Source organism: Coffea eugenioides, chromosome 2, assembly GCF_003713205.1.
Source record: "Coffea eugenioides isolate CCC68of chromosome 2, Ceug_1.0, whole genome shotgun sequence".
Classification (NCBI taxonomy): Eukaryota; Viridiplantae; Streptophyta; class Magnoliopsida; order Gentianales; family Rubiaceae; genus Coffea; species Coffea eugenioides.
In genome coordinates, this window is record NC_040036.1 from 33110203 (window position 1) to 33133365 (window position 23163).

Sequence of the window (23163 nt, forward strand, 5' to 3'; positions counted from 1 at the left end):
TCCTCCTCAACACTTTATCCCTTTCATTAGAACAAAATTGCCCCTTTAATATTAATTATTTCTCCTTCCGTTCCACAAATATGTCACGCTTCAGGAATTGTAATTGTTATCAACAATATAGAGAAGTTGAAGCTCTCTAGAATAGTTAGTCACTAAAGTAAAACTTACAACTCTCCTTACGTATAGATCAAGAGATCAAATCTTTTGAATTGCATTTTTATCCAAAAATTTTTGAAAAAATTCACAATCACCCATCTATACGATAACGATTCAAATTGGCTCCTTTGAGTCTACCCCTCGCTTAGTTGCCCTCACACCCCCTGGAACTGGAAGAGATACAAGCATCGTACAAGCATCTAAAGAAGTGTAGGGCCTGATGTTTGTTTCAACTTCATATTTTCATGGGAAATTTGCCAAATTGGTCCCTAACATTTTCACAAAACACTTTTTTAGTCCATAACATTTAAAATCAGCCAGAATAGTTCCTAACATATAAATTATGAGCCAGTTTGGTCCTAATGCTCATATTTGCTCTTTTTTCCGGCTAAAAATAGTACACCGACATAATTTCAAGGGCAAAATTGAAAAAATTCGTTACCATAATTTTGCAGCCCTCAAACTCTTCCACCACTTCTTCAATTGATTCTCACCCTTTTGCTGAAGCTTTCCAAAGGCTTTGTGGGTTTAAGAAGGTGCAGAGAATTATTTTCCAAATAAGAAGATAAAAATGAGTTCTTTGTTGAAATTGATATCGAATTCAGAGATTTCCAAACTGAAAAGGGTCTTTTTCTCAATAACCATAGCTGCCTGAGAGAACCCATGTTGCTAATTCCTTGGTTAAGAGGAGCAAGGACGGATGATTTTACGAAGTCAGAAGCAGAAGAAGAGATTGGGTCAATGGCTGAATAGAGACGGAGGAATATGGGCTCCGTTCAAGCAAAGATAGCCTGTGGACTTGCCAAAATGCTCCAACAGCTTTCTTACCAAATTTGAGCAATCAATATGAGGGAACTGCAGATATTGGTACAGAGTATTGTGGAAGAAGATGATTATGCATTGGAAGCCGCTGATTGTGACAGATGCAGGCTCTGTCTTGTTTGAAAGAATTGAAGCTGAAGCTTTCCAACCCACAAAGCCTTTTGCTTAATTTTCCACCTCCGGAATTTAGATGTCCTCTTTCTGGACAACTCATGATTGACCTTGTTGTCATAGCCTCTAGCCAGGTTAGTAGATTTCCCATTAATCTTCTGTTCGAGATTGAAACTTTTTCTTGGTGGCTTTGATATTTCTTGAAACTTCTTTTTGGTGTCTTGATATTTCTGTCTTTTCATTCAATTTTTCTTGTTAATTCTCCATCCTAGTAGCAGTAGGTTGAGAATCAATTGAAGAAGCGGTGGAAGAGTTTGAGGGCTGCAAAATTATGGATTAACGAATTTTTCCGATTTTGCCCTTGAAATTATGCCGGTGTACTATTTTTAGCCGGAAAAAAGAGCAAATACGAACATTAGGACCAAACTGGCTCATAATTTATATGTTAGGAACTATTCTGGCTGATTTTAAATGTTAGGGACTAAAAAAGTATTTTGTGAAAATGTTAGGGACTAATTTGGCAAATTTCCCTATTTTCATTGCTAACTAGCACATGTGATGAGGAAACTTAGTTGCTTCAGTTTAAGTGGCTACCACGTGCTACAAAAGTCACTAGTTTGGTTTCTTGGTAATAGCAGTGGGCCCGTGAAAAGACATATAGTAGTACACTGGACTTTTAAGGAGTATTTGAGGGGTAAATGGATAAATTGAATAGAAATATATTAGCCAACCACTGGGCCAATGGCTCCCTGGCCACCAGGGAGGGATTAAGTCCCTCCTTGGGCTGTTGGTGAGGGTTCAAACCTCATCAACAGCGAAAAAAATCTAAGGGTTGTGCAATAGCACTCCCTTGGTCTAGTTGGGTCTGTATACACATGTATCATTGCTGATACAAAAAAAAAAAAAGAATAGAAATATATTAGCCAATTAAGATAAGCGATAAATATTTTGAAACAATTTAAAAAGGAAAGTATGATAATATCAATGGAATCGAGGGAGTATTTTATTTTTTTCTCTCTTATTTTGGTCTTTTTTCTACTTGCCGATTTTGTTTATATTCTTTAATTTTTCTCCCTTCTCTCATGTGATCAACTACTTTTTTTCTCTTTGCTATCTATATATATATATATTAATCTTCCTAAACTTATGCTTTATTTATTTTTAGCTTATTTACTTTTGTTATTGAAAAAATAATGACCATAAAGTCTATTTATACATATAAATTACTTCATACATTACTCAGTATGCCTAAAGTTTAAAATAAATTAATACTTAATAAAAACAGTAGCAATTAATCAAATATACATAAAAAGTAAATAAAATTAATAATTACTTGATTTTTGGGATATACTTTTAAATATTAACTAATTTAAAGTTCTTTTTGCTAATATCATTTTAAATATTCAAATTGCTAGTAATATATACTTTTTTTTATAAAAGAAATATACATTTTTTATTATGATAAGCATATATCAATTTTTATGTTATACAATTTGTCTTAAATTTTCTAATAGTGTAAATAAATAAAACAAGAATGAAATTATAAGTGCAAAATGATTACAATATTGTAATAAGCATACAACTAGTAATACTAATAGGAAAGTGACACAAAATAGTGACATGAGAGAAGGGCAAAAAAAGAAGTTAGTAAAAAATGAAAAAATGAAAAATAAAAGAAAGTAGTGGAAAAGAAAAATAAGAGAATGAATAAACAAAAAAAAAGAAAATAGTAAGGACACTTTTATTTTTAAATATCAAATAGGGGGTAAAGTGCTTATTTAATGAGTTCAGGGGGCAAAGTGCAACCAAAGGTAAAGTTTAGGAGGGTTTAATGCATTTAACTCATTTTATATTTGTTGGGATAAAATTGAGATAGTAATGATAGAGTGGCTCAATTTATTAATTTGTTCAACAGGCACATTTGTCGTTGAGAAGCAAATTTGGATGCCTTGGTTGCTTGCTTGATGAATGAAATTATATTTTTTACAAAATATTAACATTATTTAGTAGTAATAATAATAATAAAATAAAATAAAATGCTTCAGTATTTAGTTAATCATTCTTGTTTGATTTGGTGGTTGTTTAGTTTCTTGACAAACAAAATTGTTCTTTCTTAAAAAAAAAACAGAAAAACAAAGATAATTTCAAACACGTTGGAATAACTTGACTGGAAATATTAACCAATAAAAAAAAATTAACTGCTTGCGACCGTACGTCAAAAATACCTTATTACTCCTAAAACTTAGGGACAAACAACTCTAATAGTCCCTCAACTTTTTCCAATAGTCCTATATGGTGCATCACTTTTTAAAAACTGTCTATCAAGTCCTTAAATTAATGAGTTTGGTTTTAATTGGTGTCCAAAAGAGATAACTTTTATTTTCTCCACTTAGATTTGGTTTAATTTTAGATTGGACCCTCCCCAATTCATGAAGCTAAATTTCCTCTCTTTAGTTGTTTGGATTAATATTGAATTATTGACCAGTTTAATTAACAAAAATGATAAAACAACTCTTTTAGCTAATTTATTCTAAATATATTGTTTTCTGCCATATCTTTACAATAATAAAGTCTGTGTAAGTAGTTAACTTGGTTTTAACTTTATTTGTTTTCAAATTTACCCTTATTTCTATGATCAACTCACACACAAATCCTACTCAATCAAAACTATCTCCCTCCAATTCTCACGATCTTCCCTACCAACAGCTTTTTTTTACTTCCAATTATACATATTTCTGCATGATACACTTTTTATTACATATTACATAAAATAGTTATATTCACTTGCACTATTTTTGTGATCCTTTCAATTAAAAATATTTTGACTAGTTTCACATGCATCGAGTGTGCCTTGATATCTAGTTGTTTTAATTATTCTAGTTTTCAATAAGTTAAATAACAAATTCTGTGGAAAAGGATTAATGTTAGTATATTTTACCTAAGGTAAAGCAAACAAAGAAGAAAAATAAGAAACATAAAAACAAAATAGGGGAAAACCAACTTTAGCATAGAAGATTAGTATATATTATTGAATATGAATTTAGGAAACTACCTACAAAAATGCTACCTTTATTACCCCTAATCCCTTTTGGTTTTTTTTTTTCAAACCTTAATTATCCTTGACTAAACTACTAAGAAAAACTGATTTCTTTTCGGAATCTATATCTATATGTATTCAAGAAGGGGTTTTTAGCAGAAACCCTCTCAATGGCTTCTAAACTTCTCATTCTTTTTTCTAGATTTTTGTATTTATTTTAATACATAAAAAGTAGTGGGTCATAATCCACCTTATCACCAATCAAATTTAAATTTAAAATATTCCCACTATCTCTTAACTCATCCTACAACCACTCCTACAAATCCTCTAATTATCATCCCACGTTTCTCCTTACATTTCCTCCCACGTTTCCCACTCTAATTAAGAGTCCACTCCAACTATCTCTTAACTCATCCTACAACCACTCCTACAAATCCTCTAATCATCATCCCACGTTTTCCCCTACATTTCCTCCCACGTTTCCCACTCCAATTAAGAGTCCTCTAATTTAAGAATTCCACCCCAATTAAAACTCCTCCAAACTCCTCCAAAGAATTCCACACCCAATTCCCCCACCCTCTCTCTCAGTTTCTTATTTGTTTTTGGTTCTCTATTGATTTTGTAAATGTATTGATTTTGTTTCTTTTGTGAGCAGTTATGGAAGAGATTATGTGCAGAGACTTCAGCGGAAATCAACCTTCTTGCGGAGAACTGGAAGTATATTCTTGCCGGCTTAATTTTCCAGGTCAGTCCCCTCTGCCCCTCTGCCTTTTAAGTATGTTTTGCTTTTGATTTGCTTTTTGTCATGAATGATATTGCATTGATTTTCTGATCATCCATTATTTCTGAAATTTTTTTGCAAAATCCTATGAACGGTCGTTTGCTTATTGTTACACCGTAAAGCAAAGATACTCAATAGTGGGATAAAGTATAAACACAAAATCACAAGCACATGCTCCAAAAGACCCATTAAAGGCATGATTTATGCATCGACCATGCTGTTGCTACTCAAACAGCAGCAATTCAGCGAAAATGGAAAGTGGAAACGATGTGTGTGAAGAACAAAATTGTAAAGTTTAGTTGCACTTATTGTTCATGATAAGACACAAACTCGAACCATCAGAGTAGGGCCTGTTAAACCTCTAATAATTAACCAACGTGATCTTCTGGAATCTCAATTTTTAGGCCTGCAATAGCCTCGCTCATTAAAGCTACTTGGCAATGTACTTGAAGGCCTTGTTTTTTCAATCATATTTAAACTTCACTTGGAAGGATTAGAGATTACCTTGACCCAAAAGAAATAAAGAAAAATGAAATAGGAACACTATGGCGGTAGCTTTTAAATTCTAATAACCACATCATCTATCCTATTCATAATCAGTAAATCCACAAGGGTCATTAGATGGGGAATTGAAGATGGTGACTAAAAAAAATATGGTTTCTATTGGTATTTGAAAAATTCTGAATTCTAACTGAACTTAAACCAAAAGAATAAATTAAAAATTATAGAGGCTGCCAAATTAAAAGAATATATTGAATTGGATATTAAAAGATGGTTTAAACATAGCAGGACTAAGAACCAAAATCTCTGAAAAACAATTCTATATTCAAAAAAAAAAAACCTACAAGAACAAACTCATTTTCCCCCAAAAAAGAAAAGAAAAAAAGCCTATAAGAACATACGCCCTTTTCCAAATTTAATAATTTATCTACATTATGAACATATTATAAACTAATGGATTCCTTTTTATTTAATATTAAAAATTGATTTTAAATATACAAGTGATAGCAGAGGGAATGAAGCAGTTAGCGACATGTGAAAAAATCGAAAAAGACAAAAGCAATTAGAGGGATAATTTCGCACAAAAAAAATAACAATAAGCGGTCAAAGTACCTAAAATAAAAATTCGTGGGTTAAAGTGCAATTTGAGGTATAGATGGGAGGCATTTTAGTGCATTTATTGGTTTGTTTTCAATTAGTGGTGCTTGGTTTTGCGGGGTTTTGTTGTGGGGGTGGGGGGGGGACTCGGGGCAGGGACGGTTGCAGGTGCAATCGTCCCTGCCAATTTTAGCTCATTTCAACTGCGCGTAACATTGGTTCAACTGCGCGTAACTTTTTTTTCACAGGATGTATTTTCACAACAGATAGTGGTGGGCCCCACACTTGGCGCGAATTTCGAGTTACATGGTGTTATTTCAGCCGCACAAAATTTTGAGGACCAATTTTCAGCCGCAGTATGACCGTCCCTGCCCCAAATCCGGGGGGGGGGGGGGTTGTGATTGCAAATATGTGTGGCTGGCGCTAGTGGGCTACTTGCTGGAAGTTGGGAAAAAGTGAGCTACTCTACAGTCTCCTCACCTCGGTGCTCATAATCGGACGCATGGGATGGGGAGGTTCAGTAATGGGAAATTTTCAGTAGTTTCATTGGACTAAAAATTTTCAAGTGCAATCGAAGTACAAGTCATTATTACAAAAATGTAAAGATCGTGCATTTTCATTTGTAGTACGCACTCCACAAAATTTAACAAAGTTAATTAAATCACCAATTTTGGCATTCGTACTAAAAGTGGATTGGTGTGAAGAGTGTTCGCACCTTCAAGCAAGATTATCAAATCGAATGCTTAGTATTTGTAAATATTTCATTTTAACAACATTCAATTACATTCATTTGTAGAAATATATCATTCCCTTTTTTAATATAAATTTTTATTTTTTTTCAAGATCCATCTTCCGAAAAAGACAATTCTTGAATGATATAAACATTCTATTATATTTCAAACTATTGTTAAACACATATTACATTTTAATTTTGTTGGTACAATTTTTTCACCTTTTTTTGTTTACTATTTTATTTTTATTTTTTTTCAATAATGTCAGCACCGTGCGTAGCACGGGTATTCACACTAATATGAATGTATCAGGCAAGGGCAACTGCCGGTCTAACTCAGAAGGCAAAAGAAAAAACGTTTCCACACTTCCCTTTCTCGAATCGGATTCAGAGATTGTTTCCATGCATTATAGAAAGAGCCCCGGCTGCTATACTTCAACAAAAAAACCTACTTTAGAAGACTGAGGAAACTTTAGTTCTGCTGCTTTTTCACATTATTCTCCAGACCTTATGGCTCCTAAGCAGCATGATTCATCTCTCTCTACCCTATTTCTCTTAGCTACATTAATCTATAACGTTGGAATTGTCGGTTGTCAGATTAAGAGGTCTGAAACTTTTCCAATCTTTGGTGCAACCGGACCAGAGAGTCTTGCCTTTGATCGGAATGGTGGCGGCCCATACACAGGTGTTTCTGATGGTCGAATAATAAAGTGGCAGGCAGACGTGAATCGCTGGGTCGATTTTGCTACAACAACTCCATACAGGTTACTATTCATGCTTCCAACTACGAATATTTCTATTTAGAATCTATGCAACTGTGTTTATTTGTGCTTCGAGTTATCTATGTAACACTTTAACGTAAGCAAAAACTGAAACCCTTCATGACAATCTAAGTTTTTCTGTTTCGTTGCTGAATACGCGCTTATGCATTGGATATTAGTAGATTTTTCCATGTTGGTAGCCAGAGAAATAAGTCAGTGGTTTTATGCAGTTTTTCAAATAGAAAGGATCAAATCCCTGTCTCTCCCCGTTTCTCAAGTCCCACCCCTTCCTTGATGGAAAAATTTTTTAAAAAGAAATAAAAAGGGTTTCATAGTGAAGCGTCTTGTAGTATATTGGTGAGATTTGACATACTAATATCGTGGATATTTATTATTTTGGAGATAAAAAAATGGCATGATAGTGAATTGGTTCCATCATTCTACAAATCTCTTTAACAAATATTAGGCAAGTTTGGGACTTTTTTCTTATATACTGCTATTATTTGCTAAAATTCTAAAGCTACAATGTTTTCATAAACAGATTTGGCTGTCAAGGTCCGTTTGATCATGTTATTACAGAGGCAAGATGTGGGCGACCATTGGGGCTAAGTTTCAATCAAAGGACTGGTGATCTTTACATTGCCGATGCCTATATGGGTCTCCTAGTCGTAGGTCCTAAGGGTGGATTAGCGAGACCACTAGCTAAGGAAGCTGGAGGAGTTCCTTTCAGATTCACCAATGATGTAGTTGTCGACCAAAACAGTGGTATAGTATATTTTACTGACACCAGCACAAGATTGCCAAGAAGGTAAATTTATATCCTATCTCACTTTTTCTTAGTAACACAAAAGGTTATATTTACCCAGCCTCACTAAAGTACAAGGCAAATGGCTAAAAATTTCTTCGCTGAAGATGGGTATATGTCTATTAAACTAACATTCTATACTCATTATACCATATGAAATGCATGCCTGAATCTTGATTTATCTGTGTCTTCTTGTGTGTGACCGAGGAAACAATTGATGTTCTTTAGTTTTTTGCGTCTACAAGTATTCGACATCAAATGCTAATTATGATGCTTTGAAATTTCAGTGCATATGCTTACGTGATATTAAGTGGTGACAACTCAGGCAGGCTGTTGAAATATGACCCGAGAACTAATCAAGTGACGGTTCTTATGGACCATCTCATGTTTCCAAATGGAGTAGCATTAAGCAAAAATGGAGATTTCTTACTCGTTACTGAAACCACAAATAGTAGGGTACTGAGGTATTGGCTTGAGCAATCCAGGGTTGGCACAGTTGATGTTTTTGCAGAGCTTCCAGGAAGGCCAGACAATATCAAAAGAAACCAACAAGGTGAATTTTGGGTGGCGGCTAACTCACGAGATGGGATATACAATCCGCTTGGAATGATAGTTAAATTGAGTCAAAATGGTGACATATTGAAGGTATTAGAGGCTGGAAATGGGGAGACATGGCGGTTTAGTAGCGATGTGAATGAACAGAATGGAAGTTTGTGGATAGGATCCGTAGAAGAATCTCGGGTCGTGAAGATAAAACTCTAAGCATGCATCAGGTGGCATTAATTCTCTCTCACAAGTACTGAATTACTAGTTTTTAGTAGCATTTGCTTTGTTTAATTCTCTCTCAAGTACTGTATTAACTCTAAGCTTGTTTCATCTTTGGTAGCATCTTTACTAAATAGTTTATGTTTTTATAAGAAAAGAATCAGGCCTTTCAAAAGGCATGGTATCTCTAGTTCGAAGTTCCAGGCCCTCTACCGTTTGAAGGGGCTGCAAATTTTGTAGGAGGTCGCCCTTAAGGTGGCACGAAGAGAAGCAGAAAAAAGATGCATGGCCTTTTAGACTTGGAATTATAACATTGCTAACTAAACATGGTAAAAACAGTCAACGTCCTTCAGAATTGCAATCTCGTGCCTTCTGGGGGAGAAGTCATCTTTACCTACATGAATATATAGAGTAAATATATCAATTTTATGTGATCGAGTTCATGTTTCGCGAGTTGCTTAATTTTCGATAACTCAAAAAGTCTCGTTATGACAAAATATAACTCTTAATGAAGAAAAAATTGCTGAACATAACTGAGTTGCTACTTCTATGATGCCCTAATCTGTGAAGTTGCGATTATTACTTTGAGCAAGGGGGGTCCAAAATATTTCAGGATGCAGATGATCAAAACCAACTGTAGTAGAACTGTGGGCAAATTTCTGTGTCTTAGTCATATAAATGCCTTGATGATGTACATTGTCATGATTGAAATGTAGATCGAGGGTTGTTCTGTTTTGCCCAGAAAGCTGGAAAATTATATGTAGTTGGCATATTCATGGCACATTTTACTTGTCCATATGGAAAAATCAATCTCAGGATCTTAACTTTTAATCCTGCAAAATCTGGGGTGATAGTTAAGGTATTCGAGTCCAAGGGAGTCTTTTCACAGGTATGCTCAAGTATAAACTTTCACAGAAATTCTGTAGTAGAGTCGAATATAATAAACCATTTCTCAACCATTCTTTATGCTCAAAGGAAAGAAAAGTAAAATATCTTATCAACGTGTTGCAAGTAAGACACTATCCGAACTTAACTAAAACTTGTTTTATTCTACTCAGTTCTCCAAAACTAACTCCGAGTGTGTCGCAGAGAAATGAACTCGTGGTTAGGTTCACCATAACACCAAGTGAACGTGAACAGTTATTCACAGATAAAACAAAGGAAAGAGAGAATGAGAACTCACACACTGAGTAAATAATACTCTGCAATTTAGTACTCATCACCAGTGTAGAACATCTGACAAAATGGCACAGCCGGTTTCGCACTGCAACTGGTCCTTTACAGAAATCAGTTTTTTCTGTTCGGGACTTCAACCCCGTAAGAAGATAACTGATTTTTGAATTCTGTCGAAGCTGCATCATACTTCTTGTTCATGAGATCCAATTCTCCAAATCCCGTGTTAGAATGGAGTATGTCTAGTTTAATTTGTGTATACTGGAGGCTTAACCAAACAGCTGACAAAATGGCACAGCCGAATTTCACACTGCAAGTGGTCCTTTACAGAAGCAAGCTGTTATTTCTGTTCAGGACTTCAACCCCACAAGAAGCTAATTGATTTTTGAATTCTGTTGAAGCTGCTTCATACTGCTTGTTCACGAGACCCAATTCATCCAAACCCTGTGTGTGTAGAATGGAATATATCTGGTTTAATTTGTGTACACTGGAGTCTTAACCTGGTTTTGGCTTTTCCATTGTTATTTGTGATTTTATCCTGTTTAAGCACAACAAATGATAGATGAGCAATACATGTCAATTTGTAAAAATGATCCTAAGAATACAAAATCATTAAAGCAGAAGCAGGAATTATTAGAGAGAGAGAGAGAGAGAGAGAGAGGCAAACTATAATTTTGATTATATCAGCTATTAAGCGACCTAGTGATTTTTTTCCATATCTCTGGCCAAGTCACTTAAAAAGTTTATTAGCCTATAATTTATCTATTCAAATTTGAGCAAACATACATCCCTATTCAGATACCTAAACTATCCCAGACACAAAAACTTGACAGGCCCAGATTGTTTACTGGAAAATCAGTTGAATCAGTTTTCCAAGCTTGAAAACTTTGCTATTATCTCCAGTCATTCTAAAAATGAGAAAATAAAATGCAAAGAAAGTGCAGAACCAATGCATTGAATGTGATAAAAAGAATCAGGCAGTTTGATACTGTATTATGCGGAAGCCATGATTTTCAATCTACTGAAGGACTCTTCCAGCACATGGCAACAAAAATTTGCAGTAATTAATGATGAAGTCTAATACAAAATATAAGGATCAAATTCTCAGAAAGGAGTGGTATGAAAGACCTTAAGCAGCCATGTTGTACACCATCTTACCCTCTGAATGCAGAGCAGCTTGGCATCCTTCACCAGAAGTATGCTTTCATAATGGCAGCAAATGCAGGCCACAGAATCATGACATTCTCCCACTTCTGCAAAGATGAAGAGCACAAAGAACAAAAGTAAAAGGATATCATGATGTGTACCAAGAAACTGAAGTGCAGAAAACTGCTGAAAGTTGAATCAATGAACAGGCCCTAGTTAAATTCCGATCCTGTCATATGCTTCATTTTTGTTTCACTCAGTTTGAAATCATATCAGGTATTACTTTATTAGGGTGCATTCAGGTTTCCCTGATGAAGAGACAGACAAGATTAAGTTAAAAAACAAGAAATATTGCTTGAATTCTTATCTATCTACAGATACATTATCAGTGACAAAACAGTCTAGATACTTCCCTTTCCATATTGAAGAGCAAGCGGCTGTGGACAATGAGATCTATTTTTTATCTTATCAATTTTTAAGAGGTGATGCAGAAGTGATGGGTGTAACTGACTGATACAGCAGATTTCTTTCTGAGTTCAGAAAGGGAAAAACCTTTGCTTGGAGAAGAGTTTATGCTCGTCATTCGGAATCGTGTAATACATGCTGGTCTTCACATGTTCAGTAAAATTTGGTAGTTCTGAACAATGAACATATACATCTTAGCACATTTTTTCCTTTTTTGGACATGATTTTATTAGCATTCAAATGAGATTTATATGGACTGCTCCAACAATTGCAACAAAACTGGAACTTTTTCCAGATCATGAATATATTAATTCATTAATTCCATTACGCAGAGTCTAAATGAATGATACACAACCTTCCAATGCTTATGTTGCTTGCCTTTCCATGCCCAAATTTTTCTTGTCAGCTTTTTTTTTTTTTTTTTGATGTTTTTAACTGACATAGACTGTCACTTGAGGAGGGCAACATACAAAATTTTGAACTTCCTTGTTTTTGCCCTTTTTCCCTCTTTTGTCCCTCTTTTGATGTGGATCTAGGCATATATCCCTAACAAAAGAGCAAATGTTCCAATACATTGAACTTAAAAGAGCGTCGTGCAACAAAATTATTTTTGTTTTTGTCTTTGGGAATGAAAAAGAGGACTTGAGGTCTAATCTTTGATCAGCTATCTGTTCCACTAAGAAAGGGACTATATTTGCAGCCTTTTACATTCATTTCAAGCCCCTCAAACAACAATACAATTCTTAGTGGTAATGATGTTAGTTTCTTAAGACATCCTAGGAGTTAAAGGCACAACTTTTAATGCAAAGAATAACTGAATTTGCTGTAGATGTATGACAACAATCCTTTATAACAGAAAATTAGATATGCAATGAAAAGACTACAAGCCACAGTTGTAAGATACCCGTAAGTTGGACTGGAATCTTAATAAGTCAGTCACCAATTCAGCCAAGATCTTCATTGCACACCACTTAGTGGTCTTCAACCAACTAATCAGCCAATCTGATATGTTTAGGGCATTGCTTCTACCAGGGGATTGAGTCCCAAATCAATCTGTAAAAAGCACTATAACTACATAGTAGTGGCGTCAAGAGTAGACTATCAACCTAAGAGATGTTTTCACTAGAAAAATGTGCAGTCCTGTTATAAAAAGATAATCTATCAACTGATAGAACCATGTTTTTTAGAAAAATTGAAATCGAATACCCCTTACACATATCAAATCTGCAAAAAATCTTCCCATTATGTAAATTGTTGTGCGAGCGGGCCAAGAAAGCTGGTTGAATGTTTATGTTTTATAACCCAAATCCTAAAAACCAAAATAATTGCAACAAGCACAAAATTTTACCGCTTTGATCCTCTGACCTTCACACCTACAGAACCTAGCACTCTTCTGATTGTTCTCGAAGTATACTATCTACTGACCGTAATCCCTGAACCAGAGATAAACAAGATAATGTTGACCAAAAACAACAGCTTACCAAGCCATTAACTGATTCATGTAAATCCCCTCATCTTCTGACCATAGTTCTCAAATCATTTGCATATTTCTTTGAATCAATGAAGTTCCAAAATAAAGAAAGCACAAAGGCGGAGAAAGAGAGAAACAGAGGAATTATGATTGCAATCTCCAAAAGTATTATCTTTATTTATTAGTTAGCATCTGAAGGCATTCAGTAACTCACTCTTTGTGCAGCTAGCTGGGAATTAGTCATCAGCATCAGATAACAATCATATGTAAAAATCTTTTTCCAATTTGCAAAGCAATCATTTAGAGGTGGATATGGAATTAATATACAGTAAAGCATGGTTGGATTAAAAAGAAAAGGGAAAATTTTTCCTTTTACCTAGACTTTGGGCACAATGCATAGAGCCTCATAGGACAAGGACATAAAAGCCAATGCATATATAGAGAATGGAAAGGGAAAGGCACTTACAAAATGAGAGACTGCCACCAAATTCTTCCTTTCCTAGCTCAGACAGAATACTTTATATCAATATCAACTCTTGAACCACTTAGTGACGCCAGCTTCCAATCAGCTTTACTTCTGGGGAAAAAGCCAATTCAATTTGTAAAATTATGAAAGATTTTTGTACATTTCAATTTTATATACTAACATAAGTAAGAAAATGCGATTATGATAAGAAAACAGCAGACAAACTAACTCAGACCAGATAGAAATAATAGTCGAAAGAATAAGAAACCAGATAAAGATTCTGCAACTAACTTCCAACTTTCATGCCAGAAGAAAAATCTGGTATTGCAAAAATTGGAAGGCAATGATACGGGTACCTGAACTACCACTGCACATTAACATCTTATGCTCCAATTCTTGAGCAGCCTCAATCATTCCTTGTTCTTGATAAGCTTGGATCATAGAAGCAAAGGTTATGCTGTCTGGTTTGCATTGTTGGTCCTCCATTGCTGAAAACAGTTCAACCATTTTCTCTATATTCCCAGCCCGGCCATAGGCACTGATGACACAGTTGAAAAATGGGGTGTCTAATATCACATCAGTATTGTCTGCTTGCCTGATAATTGAATCAACTTTGTCCAAAAGCCCAGATTTACTGTAAGCGCTAACCAGGGAGCAGTAAGTTATTGAATTAGGTTTCATTCCTTGATGCTTCATTTTCAGGAAATATTCTTCCATTTTCTCAACATTTCCAGCCTTTCCATATGTCTCAATGACAATGTTAAAAGTAACAATTGTAGGAGAATAAAACCTTTTCTTCATAAAGTCCAGAACAGAACCCATTTTCTCATACATGCTTGCTTTACCATATGATCTGACAAGTATATTAAACGTCATAATATCTGGCTTTATTCCCATTAGCTGAAATTGATCAAACCAACTCTCTACTTTATCAATCTGTCCAAAGTTGCCAAAAGCCCCAATAACTGAGTTGAAAGTATATATGTCCGGAAGGCATGTGCCACTTTCAATCATGTCTGACAATGCGTGTTCCATCTGTTCAAAAAGCCCAGCCTTACCATACCCATCTATTACAGTATTGTATATTGTAGCGTTACATTCAATTCCTAAATATGACATCTCAGCTAAAATTATCCCAATCATATCAAATCGACGAAGTTTAGCACAACATTTGATAAGGATTGAGTAAGTATACACATCAGGCTTGCAATCAGAAACCGACTTCATTTCATCAACAGTATGAAACGCCTTGTCAAGGAGGCCACTAAAGCCGTAGACACCCACAAGTGCAGTGTAAACATCAATTGTCGGTTGAAGCCCATCGGACTCCATTATCTCAAAAAGCAAGCCAGCATGATTTGGCTGCTTACACTTGCCAAGCATTACCAATAATTTTGTATATGTCTGGCCTTTTGGTATGTACCAGCGTTGCTTACGTAGTAGGCTGAAAATCTACGAGTAGGAAATTCAGACAAAGTCATCCAAAAAACTGTTAGAATGATCAACTTAAGAACCACCAGAATTTGGGCTGGTAGCCACCACCAAAGCATTAAGGCTTGGTGGGGTAGGAGGTCAAGGGTTCAAACCTTGCCTCCCACCAATTGCCACAATATGTGTGGGCTGGCTGAACAAAAATCCATACGGGTACGTAGTGCACCCGTATGGTCCGGTGGTGGTTCAATCTGGGTTACCCCTGGGCCTCTTCAGGTCCCCCCTCCCCCTACTATAGAATAGTGTAGGTCTATCGTATCCGACAAAAAAAAAAAAAAATTCAACTTAAGGCATTTGTGCATAGTTAAAAGTGGGAAAGCACAACATGAAAAGCCTCCAAAACTAAACTTTTGTTTCCTTAAATTTCCTGAAACACCAAAGAGATTCAACAAAAACAGCCACATGAGTTAAGGACATTAATTTGTCTTCTTTGAACTTTACATACTTTATGAATATTAGGGTGGAGCCACCTATTAAATTGCTTAAAACTAAGATCTGAGTACAAACAGCTGAGAAAATAAAATTCCTTTGAAAACACGATCCGATGCAGGAGCCTGTTACACCTTGATATTGTTGTTAAGTAAGTTGTTAGTTATGCTTCGCTAGTTATGCTTTGTTGCAACTTTTCCAGTAGTTTTAGAAACTGTGTTGTGTAGCTGGTGAATATGTGCCAGACAGGTGCATTATTAAGGGTAAGTGTGCTCTTCTCAATTTTTGGCAATAATGTATTTGGAGTATAAGTAGTCTATCTATGTGTTGCAGCCAGAACTTTTTCGTATCAGTTATTACCTAAAACTTGTATCAGCTCTGCGGGTTCATACAGCTTATTACTTCTGTATCCTTCAAGCTTTTGTGATTTTCATTATCAATCCTACCACTTTTGGAGCTAGATTTCCTTTTACTTTTCTACACCCCAGTCTCACTTCTACTCGGTTCCAACTGCACAAATCCCTCTCTCCCTATGAGTGCAGATTGAATGGCGTAGAGCCATTAATGAATATATCTCACTACCACCACCATCAGCGCATTAAACTTCCATACGCCTTATGTAGTTCACTAAGCAATCATCTGGCATGAGTACTGGTGAAATTGTAATGACGATTCAACTGGCAACTAACATAATCTAGAAACCATAGCTTTGAAAAAATACAACACAGGACAAACTTCAACAACCATATCATGAAATGGGGAAAAGTTCATCAGAAACTGGCTCTGTTCATTTAAGTATTCAACCACAAAGCATTCTACCCTGACATCTTCACATTTTTTCCTGCTGTTGCTCTTAAATTTTGCACATGAACCCAATATACTCCTTTTCACCTCGTTTAATTCTTTCCCTGTCACTCCTACTTCTGTTACTATTATTATGGTACCCACAACAACCAACATGATCTTACACCCAAATCAAAATTGATCATATCATTTAAAGACGGAAACTTTATTTAGAAAATGGATTTTTCACACAAGCATCCCAAAGCAAAACATTTTACTCAGACAAATTCACCCTTTTTCAGCTCTTGTCCTTAAATTCTGCAGATGAAGCAAAATACTCCATTTCACCTTATTTAATTCTGTCTCCTCCAACTACTACTACTGTTATTTTTTAGTATTATTATAATTACTCTAGCAACAACCACCATGACCTCACACCAAAAATCATAATTAAAAATCATATCATTCAAAGACAGAAATTTTATCAAGCAGGGTAAAGAAAACCCACAAACCTTAAGAGCAGATTCCCAATCATTCCCTTTAATGGCATCATCCAAGGCATCCAAAACAGCTTTTGGATTGAGATTATTATATTTATTAGAATTTGCTTTCTTCACTATGTTTTTTGTAGCCGCCTCACTCCTGAGAATTCTTGAGAGTTCCTTCTGGGAACTCTTCTGAAGGCCCTTTGAGGTGGTTATTGAGTCTTTCTTCGATGATTTAATGGTGGAGAATTTTGGGGTTCTGGGATGATGAATGGAGGAGAAGAGGCGCAGGTTAGCTGGGTCGACAAGGTGAAGCTCCATTGCGCCGGGGGTGTAGGGGAGGGACTGTTTGAATGAAATGTGAGAATTTGGGAAAAGTGGAAGGTGGAGGGTGGAGGAAGAAGATGAGAGGCGTAGCTTAGCAGTGACAGTGGAATTTGTGTTGTTTTGCGCGGGGATAACAGCTATTTACGTGCAGGGTCTAGGGATGGCACGAAGATTTTGATTTCGTGGTCCAAATTCCAATTGTGAGATTTTAATGGGTCATTTAGAACTTAAATTCTAGCCCTAGTAATGCTATGGAGTAAGGACTAAAGGAACCAAAATGATACATGTATCAAGCTATGAACTATGTCTTTTTTTGTTTTGTGAAATTCATTAGTTCCTTTTCTTCAAAATGAGATAAAATTAAAAATACTTTTAATGGAGAAATGCAATTTTAGTTCTCAATATTTGGCCTGCATATTAAATTGAGCATAATATTTTGACTAAAATAAATGTAGTCCCTAAAGTTTCTAAATTTGAGCAGATTTAGGACAATTAAAGAAAATTTAATCATTCTTAACTATCAAAATCAAATTTTAGTTAAATTTTAGTTAATCAACTATATTAAGTTTGCATTTTTGGACCCCCAAAATTTGGGATTTAAATCACTATAGTTCCTTAACTTTTAAATAGTAATGTTGAGGGTTAGAGGATGAAATTAGATGCGAATCGAGTTGAAATTGTGTTATATTTACTACAGAATATAGTATTAAGAAACATGAAAAAACTAAATAAACTTTTCTTCTTCCTTTTTTGTTTCTTTCTTTCATTTACTCGTACCATGAATTCCTAATGTGTTATTCTCATTTGCCTAATTAGGCAAAATACATCTAATTATATCAATAATTAACTAATAATGATTTTTATTATTAACATATATTTATTAAGATATATTGATATTTAAGTACTTCGTTAAATATCCCATTTAAATATAAACAACTACGTGTCAATTAAGTTGATAGAATAATAAATTTATTTTGGCATTGCAATTGGTTATCCATTAAGTTTCAGCGGTTTCATAATTGTTTAAATTCTTTAATAAAATTATCAATTTAGATGAACATAAACATGAATACATTAAAACTTTATTATTAAAATATTTAATTTAACATGAAGGAAAGACAAGAAAAAATGAAAAGCAAGTTTCTTCCAAAAATCCATACGAGTATTTTGTATTGGTAATTATCTTTACTTGTCAAGATTCCTAACAATAATCAATTAAAACCTACATCCATAAGTAATGCAACAACTTTTATAATAGTGTTTTTTTATAAATTTACATACTAAACTTAAGGATTCTCTTTTTAAGGATTCTCTTTTTCCCACAACATTTTTCTATATATATTTATATGTGTATTTTTATTTAGTTATAATTAATTTAATAAGGAGATACTTTTTAGGTAAAAAGACGGTGTTATGTCAATGTGAAGTGCTTTGAGGGATTTTTATAGGAATTTGAGAACACATTTGTCACGTATTTAATTTAATTCATATTTTATTTAATTTGAAAAACCTTAAATATAACTATTTGAAACATGTTAAATTTTGAACATTAAGGGCCAGATATATAAAGTCAAACTTTTGGTTAACTCCAATTGATTTTGACAAGTAGATATTGTAATTTTTCATTAATTGTCCTAAGTATGCCAAAATTAGAAATTTTAGGAATCATATTTATTTTGGTGGAAACACTATGGACCAATTTAGCATACAGACCAAATATTGAGAACTAAAACTACATTTTTCTTAATTTTGAAGATGTTAAACAGCTGTTCTATGTTGCAATAGAGGTTATTGTTTTAAAGGTAGTGATATATAAATCAAACTTAGTGATATACACTCTTAAGTCTCTCAAAATTCGGATTGTAAAGGTGCGACCTGGTTCTTTGGTATATTCAAATATAACACATGACATTATGTGGGTTTTTGTATATTCAAATTTAACACACAACATTTTGTGCGGAAATGAACATTATGATGGGAAGTGCTTCCATGTATACCTTAGTTCTTGAGTTTAGTGATGATCTTAGAAGGTGGTTAGTTCAATACTTCCAAAACTTCAGGAATTATAAAACTGATCCACCAAAAAAAAGTGCATCATAATTCCATAAAATTATTTAAAGAATCACAAAAAGCATGACAAATTTTATACAAGGTCTCAAAATATATTCTAACCTTGGCAAATGGAGAATAAATTGAAAAAAGTTTAACAACCAGCTCCAAAAATGAAAAGAAAAAAGATGTAATTGAGCATTCCAAAGAGCTCAAGGAATGGCACTTTTGACATATTGGGAACAAGATTGGTTTCCATCTGAGATGAAATTTCTACCAGTACTTGAACTCGTCTAATACATAATAATTAAAGTAATGTACACTACTCGATTAAACACATCAAGTACTCAATCGCGGTATTCTAATAGTCAAACTCGACTCGTTTGGTTACTTGAGCATGCTCGAACTCGACTCGAAATTGATCAACGCCCAGTCGAATCAAGCAATTGACCAAACAGATCGCGTGCATCTCACGAGTAGTTCGATTCAATTACAATTCTAGATAAAATGCTCAAAATTCACATACTCTGATTTCATGAGAGGGGTCATTTCCCTTAACATTAGGAGACAAGAAATCATATATATATATATATATATATATAATAAAATCGTATTCTCATTCTTATCCCTTCATGTTTTCACTACAACAAAAATGACTTTTAACGGCATTTAAAGGTGTCAGTATAGATAATCTAACCTGACACTTTACTTTTCCTCACACCTCAGACGAGTGTTGTCCCTTCCAATGTGGGGATAGGCTCATATATTCAAACGTGTCAGGAAAATTATGCTGTTATAACTTCCCATCCGTCAACAAAAATCCCTTTTCTTGATAATTGAAAGTGTCAGGATAGCTATAGTACAACATTAGGATTTCGAATTCTATACTGACACTTTTAATTGCCAGAAATTTTTTTTTTTTTTTTGATATAGAAGCAACTTGCAGGTAGTGCTCCATGCTATACATTCTGTCAATCAGAAGCCCAAAGGACTTGTAAAATTATCCCAAAGAACAAAATGCATATAAGAAAATATGCTATGATGCAAAAATCTAGAAACATCAAACTTGAGCAGCACCGTGATTATGAGAACTGAAAATGCCAACTCCCATAAGCGAGAGTAGATTTGTCATCATGTTTCATACATGAAAAGATTCACAGGAATGATTCATAAATAACAGAAGAGCACATGACTAGTAAGGTAAATGGCCACAAGAAGTCCGTACAGATATCCAGACATACCTGACAAATGGTAAGCTAATGAGAAGGAGCTAAAAGCGTAACTAGCGTTCATTTACGTGACATGAATTACACATCAAGAAAGTCAATCGACTCTCAACAGCTCACTTGTATCTTGTAGGCTGAAAGTTCTTCTATCAAATGCTACTGCAAAACAGAGGAAGAACAAGATATAAGCATGATTTTGACAACACAAGACTGCAGGACCAAGGAAATGGAAAGATAAAGGAGTATATACGGAACAATTAATAATGTTTTCATGGTTTTTAATGCAAATAGTCTCAAGGACCCTATCAGGAAAGAAAATTTTCTTCTAACAATCTACTGTCATCTACACAAATGTTGAGCACTAGCAAGAAAACACAAACCAGAATGCTTACCCGGAACCAAGGAAGTACATTATTGTAGAATCAGTTATGAATCTGTCACAAGAAAGAGAAGTATCACGGTTTCAGAAGCTGATAGACAGGCTGTGAGTGGCCTAGTAACTATCAACACAAGTTCATAAGGCATAGTGGTTTTTACCCATTACATGCTATTTACTGATAAGAAGATTAATTGCATAAGGCATAACAGCAATAGGCATCATAGTAAGACTTACATTTAGCAAGTGGCTATGTAACCATTTTCTGGTCCTCATGTGTTGCAGTCTGATGATGGTACCACCTTTGATTGTATCCCCTTGTTGGGCATTGGTATCTGATACAGGTCTAACAATCTGCAAGCCAAGTTTAATCATACCTAACCTTAGAAAATTATGATGATCTAGAAAAAAATAGATACTAGAAAAAGAAACATACCCAATAGCTGTTTGAGTCATCAACGTTGGGAAAACCAGTGACGGACTGCTGCCCACTACCAGAGCCATATGGTTCATCATGCGAATGCAGCCTAAACTTTGTTCTCTCATGCATCAACTTGATCACTGACCCATAAGTAATCTATCAAAATCACAGATGCCGAACAAAATAAGAATGACTTAGCACAAAGCCCCATTATACAACTATTAGAACTCAAAGCATCATACACCATTTTTTATTTTCGCCACACAACAGAAACGTCAAACTATAAAACAGGAAAAAAAATCAAATTTAATTCATAAATCAGCTCTTTAAAAATCCAAATTGCAATTTTTAACTGACACCCAGCTAGATTTTTAACAAAGATTATCGAGGCATTTCATCAAACATGTCGAAGGCTATTACTAATTCTACACAAACAACTCCATTTCCTCTTTCCCTGTCCTTTTTTAGCTTAGAAACCTCTGAAGCGCTAGAATTTATAACCATCACATGCCTATAATAGCACAAACTTGGTCAAAATTTTGAACCAAAAATAACTATAAAACAACTTTTCGCGTACAGTTTCAACAAATAGGGGGAAAAGCACACACACAAAGATGCACCGCATATCTGTGCAACTACAGGAACGCAAAAACCACAAATTTGAAGTAGTAAGTGGGCTTTCGGTTTACCTGGACGCCTTCGGAAGCTGCAGAGACGGGGGAAGAGATGAAATCAGAGTCAAGGGTAAGAAAAAGGAAAATGGCGAGACCGAAAAACGAGATTGCCATTAGTAAAAGTAAGCCAATGAACCAGGTAGTTTGCCAAAAGAGCAAACTGAGATCGGACTTGGAAGACGATTCTCGATAAACTATTCGAGTCGGGGGAGAAATTTGTTGAGCCGAATTCGAAGAAGAAGAAGACGATGACCCGAAAGCGGGTTTCCTTCGAGAGAGATTTTGTTGCTGATGCTGCTGTTGGCTGCCTGAGGGAGCCACGGTTGAAGCTTTATGGAAATCGGAGCTCCAATCACAGGCTTCGATGCTTGGAAGATCCTAATGATGAAGATGAAGGTGGGGCTAATCGTAATCGGAATCGTGTGGGGACGGGTACGGATGTCAAAGATGAAGGGCTTCTGGAGCCAGGGGATGAGGAAGTGAGTACCCTCTCCAATGGTGTCATCGATGACACCGTGGAACCGGTCGAAGAGGACAGCCCGCTGCCCTCCGTCGACAATGTAGAGGGAGGAGTTGAGGACGGTGGCGCCGATACCCAAACCAACTACGTCAGAACGAAACTGCTGCCTGGCTGCTACCCATTTTTCCCACCAACTATGTTGGAATCTAACAACAGAGACAGAGAGAGGGGGAAGGGGGGCTGGAAATGGTGGAGCCGGAAAATGAAAATTTTGAGCAAGTGTTTTGACTAAGTGTTTTGGCCGGCAGAATGAAAATTTTGAGTATTTTAAGCAAATGAATCTTCTGCCAAAATCAAACGATGCCGTTTTGTGTCTTTCTTTTTTTTTTTGTACATCTCACATTTTCTTAAGTGTCATGTTAGGTAGTCTAAAGGCACATTATTATTTTTATATCTGATAAAATTAAAAAAAATTAGAGTATATATTATTGAGTTGGTAATAAGTATCATGATAGGAGTGCTATAATGACACAAACCAGCAAGTGTCCTTATAGGAATGTGAGGAAAGACCATTTTTGTTGTATTGCAGAAATAGACTCTACTAGTGAAAATTTAACTTTACACAATCCAATAGTCTAACTGATTACTTGTTTCT

The 23163-nt window shown here is 35.1% G+C and overlaps 3 protein-coding genes across 5 annotated transcripts; 1 reads left to right on the plus strand and 2 right to left on the minus strand.

Annotated features, from left to right (window-relative positions):
- Window positions 1-1079: 1079 nt before the first annotated feature.
- On the plus strand, window positions 1080-9063 carry LOC113759537 (protein STRICTOSIDINE SYNTHASE-LIKE 10-like). The gene is made up of 5 exons (XM_027302113.1): window positions 1080-1223; window positions 4782-4871; window positions 7333-7499; window positions 8038-8304; window positions 8589-9063. The coding sequence occupies exons 1-5, from the start codon at window positions 1080-1082 to the stop codon at window positions 9061-9063; spliced, it is 1143 nt and encodes a 380-aa protein (XP_027157914.1).
- Window positions 9064-10002: 939 nt separating this feature from the next.
- LOC113759453 (pentatricopeptide repeat-containing protein At3g53170-like) lies at window positions 10003-17350 on the minus strand. Of its 3 annotated transcripts, none has more exons than XM_027302032.1 (6): window positions 17003-17350; window positions 14144-15239; window positions 13788-13898; window positions 12755-12903; window positions 11398-11492; window positions 10003-10777 (listed from the first exon to the last, which is right to left on the minus strand). In XM_027302032.1, the coding sequence occupies exons 1-3, from the start codon at window positions 17294-17296 to the stop codon at window positions 13867-13869; spliced, it is 1422 nt and encodes a 473-aa protein (XP_027157833.1). In that variant the 5' UTR covers window positions 17297-17350; the 3' UTR covers window positions 10003-10777; window positions 11398-11492; window positions 12755-12903; window positions 13788-13866. The 3 variants fall into 3 exon arrangements, with proteins under 3 accessions (XP_027157833.1, XP_027157831.1, XP_027157832.1); XM_027302030.1 differs by having other exon boundaries at window positions 11368-11492; XM_027302031.1 differs by lacking the exon at window positions 12755-12903 and having other exon boundaries at window positions 11368-11492.
- Window positions 17351-21032: 3682 nt separating this feature from the next.
- On the minus strand, window positions 21033-22172 carry LOC113759538 (stromal cell-derived factor 2-like protein). The gene is made up of 4 exons (XM_027302114.1): window positions 22064-22172; window positions 21390-21530; window positions 21191-21307; window positions 21033-21077 (listed from the first exon to the last, which is right to left on the minus strand). Exons 1-4 carry the CDS (start codon window positions 22160-22162, stop codon window positions 21033-21035), a joined length of 402 nt encoding a protein of 133 aa, XP_027157915.1. The 5' UTR covers window positions 22163-22172.
- Window positions 22173-23163: the final 991 nt, after the last annotated feature.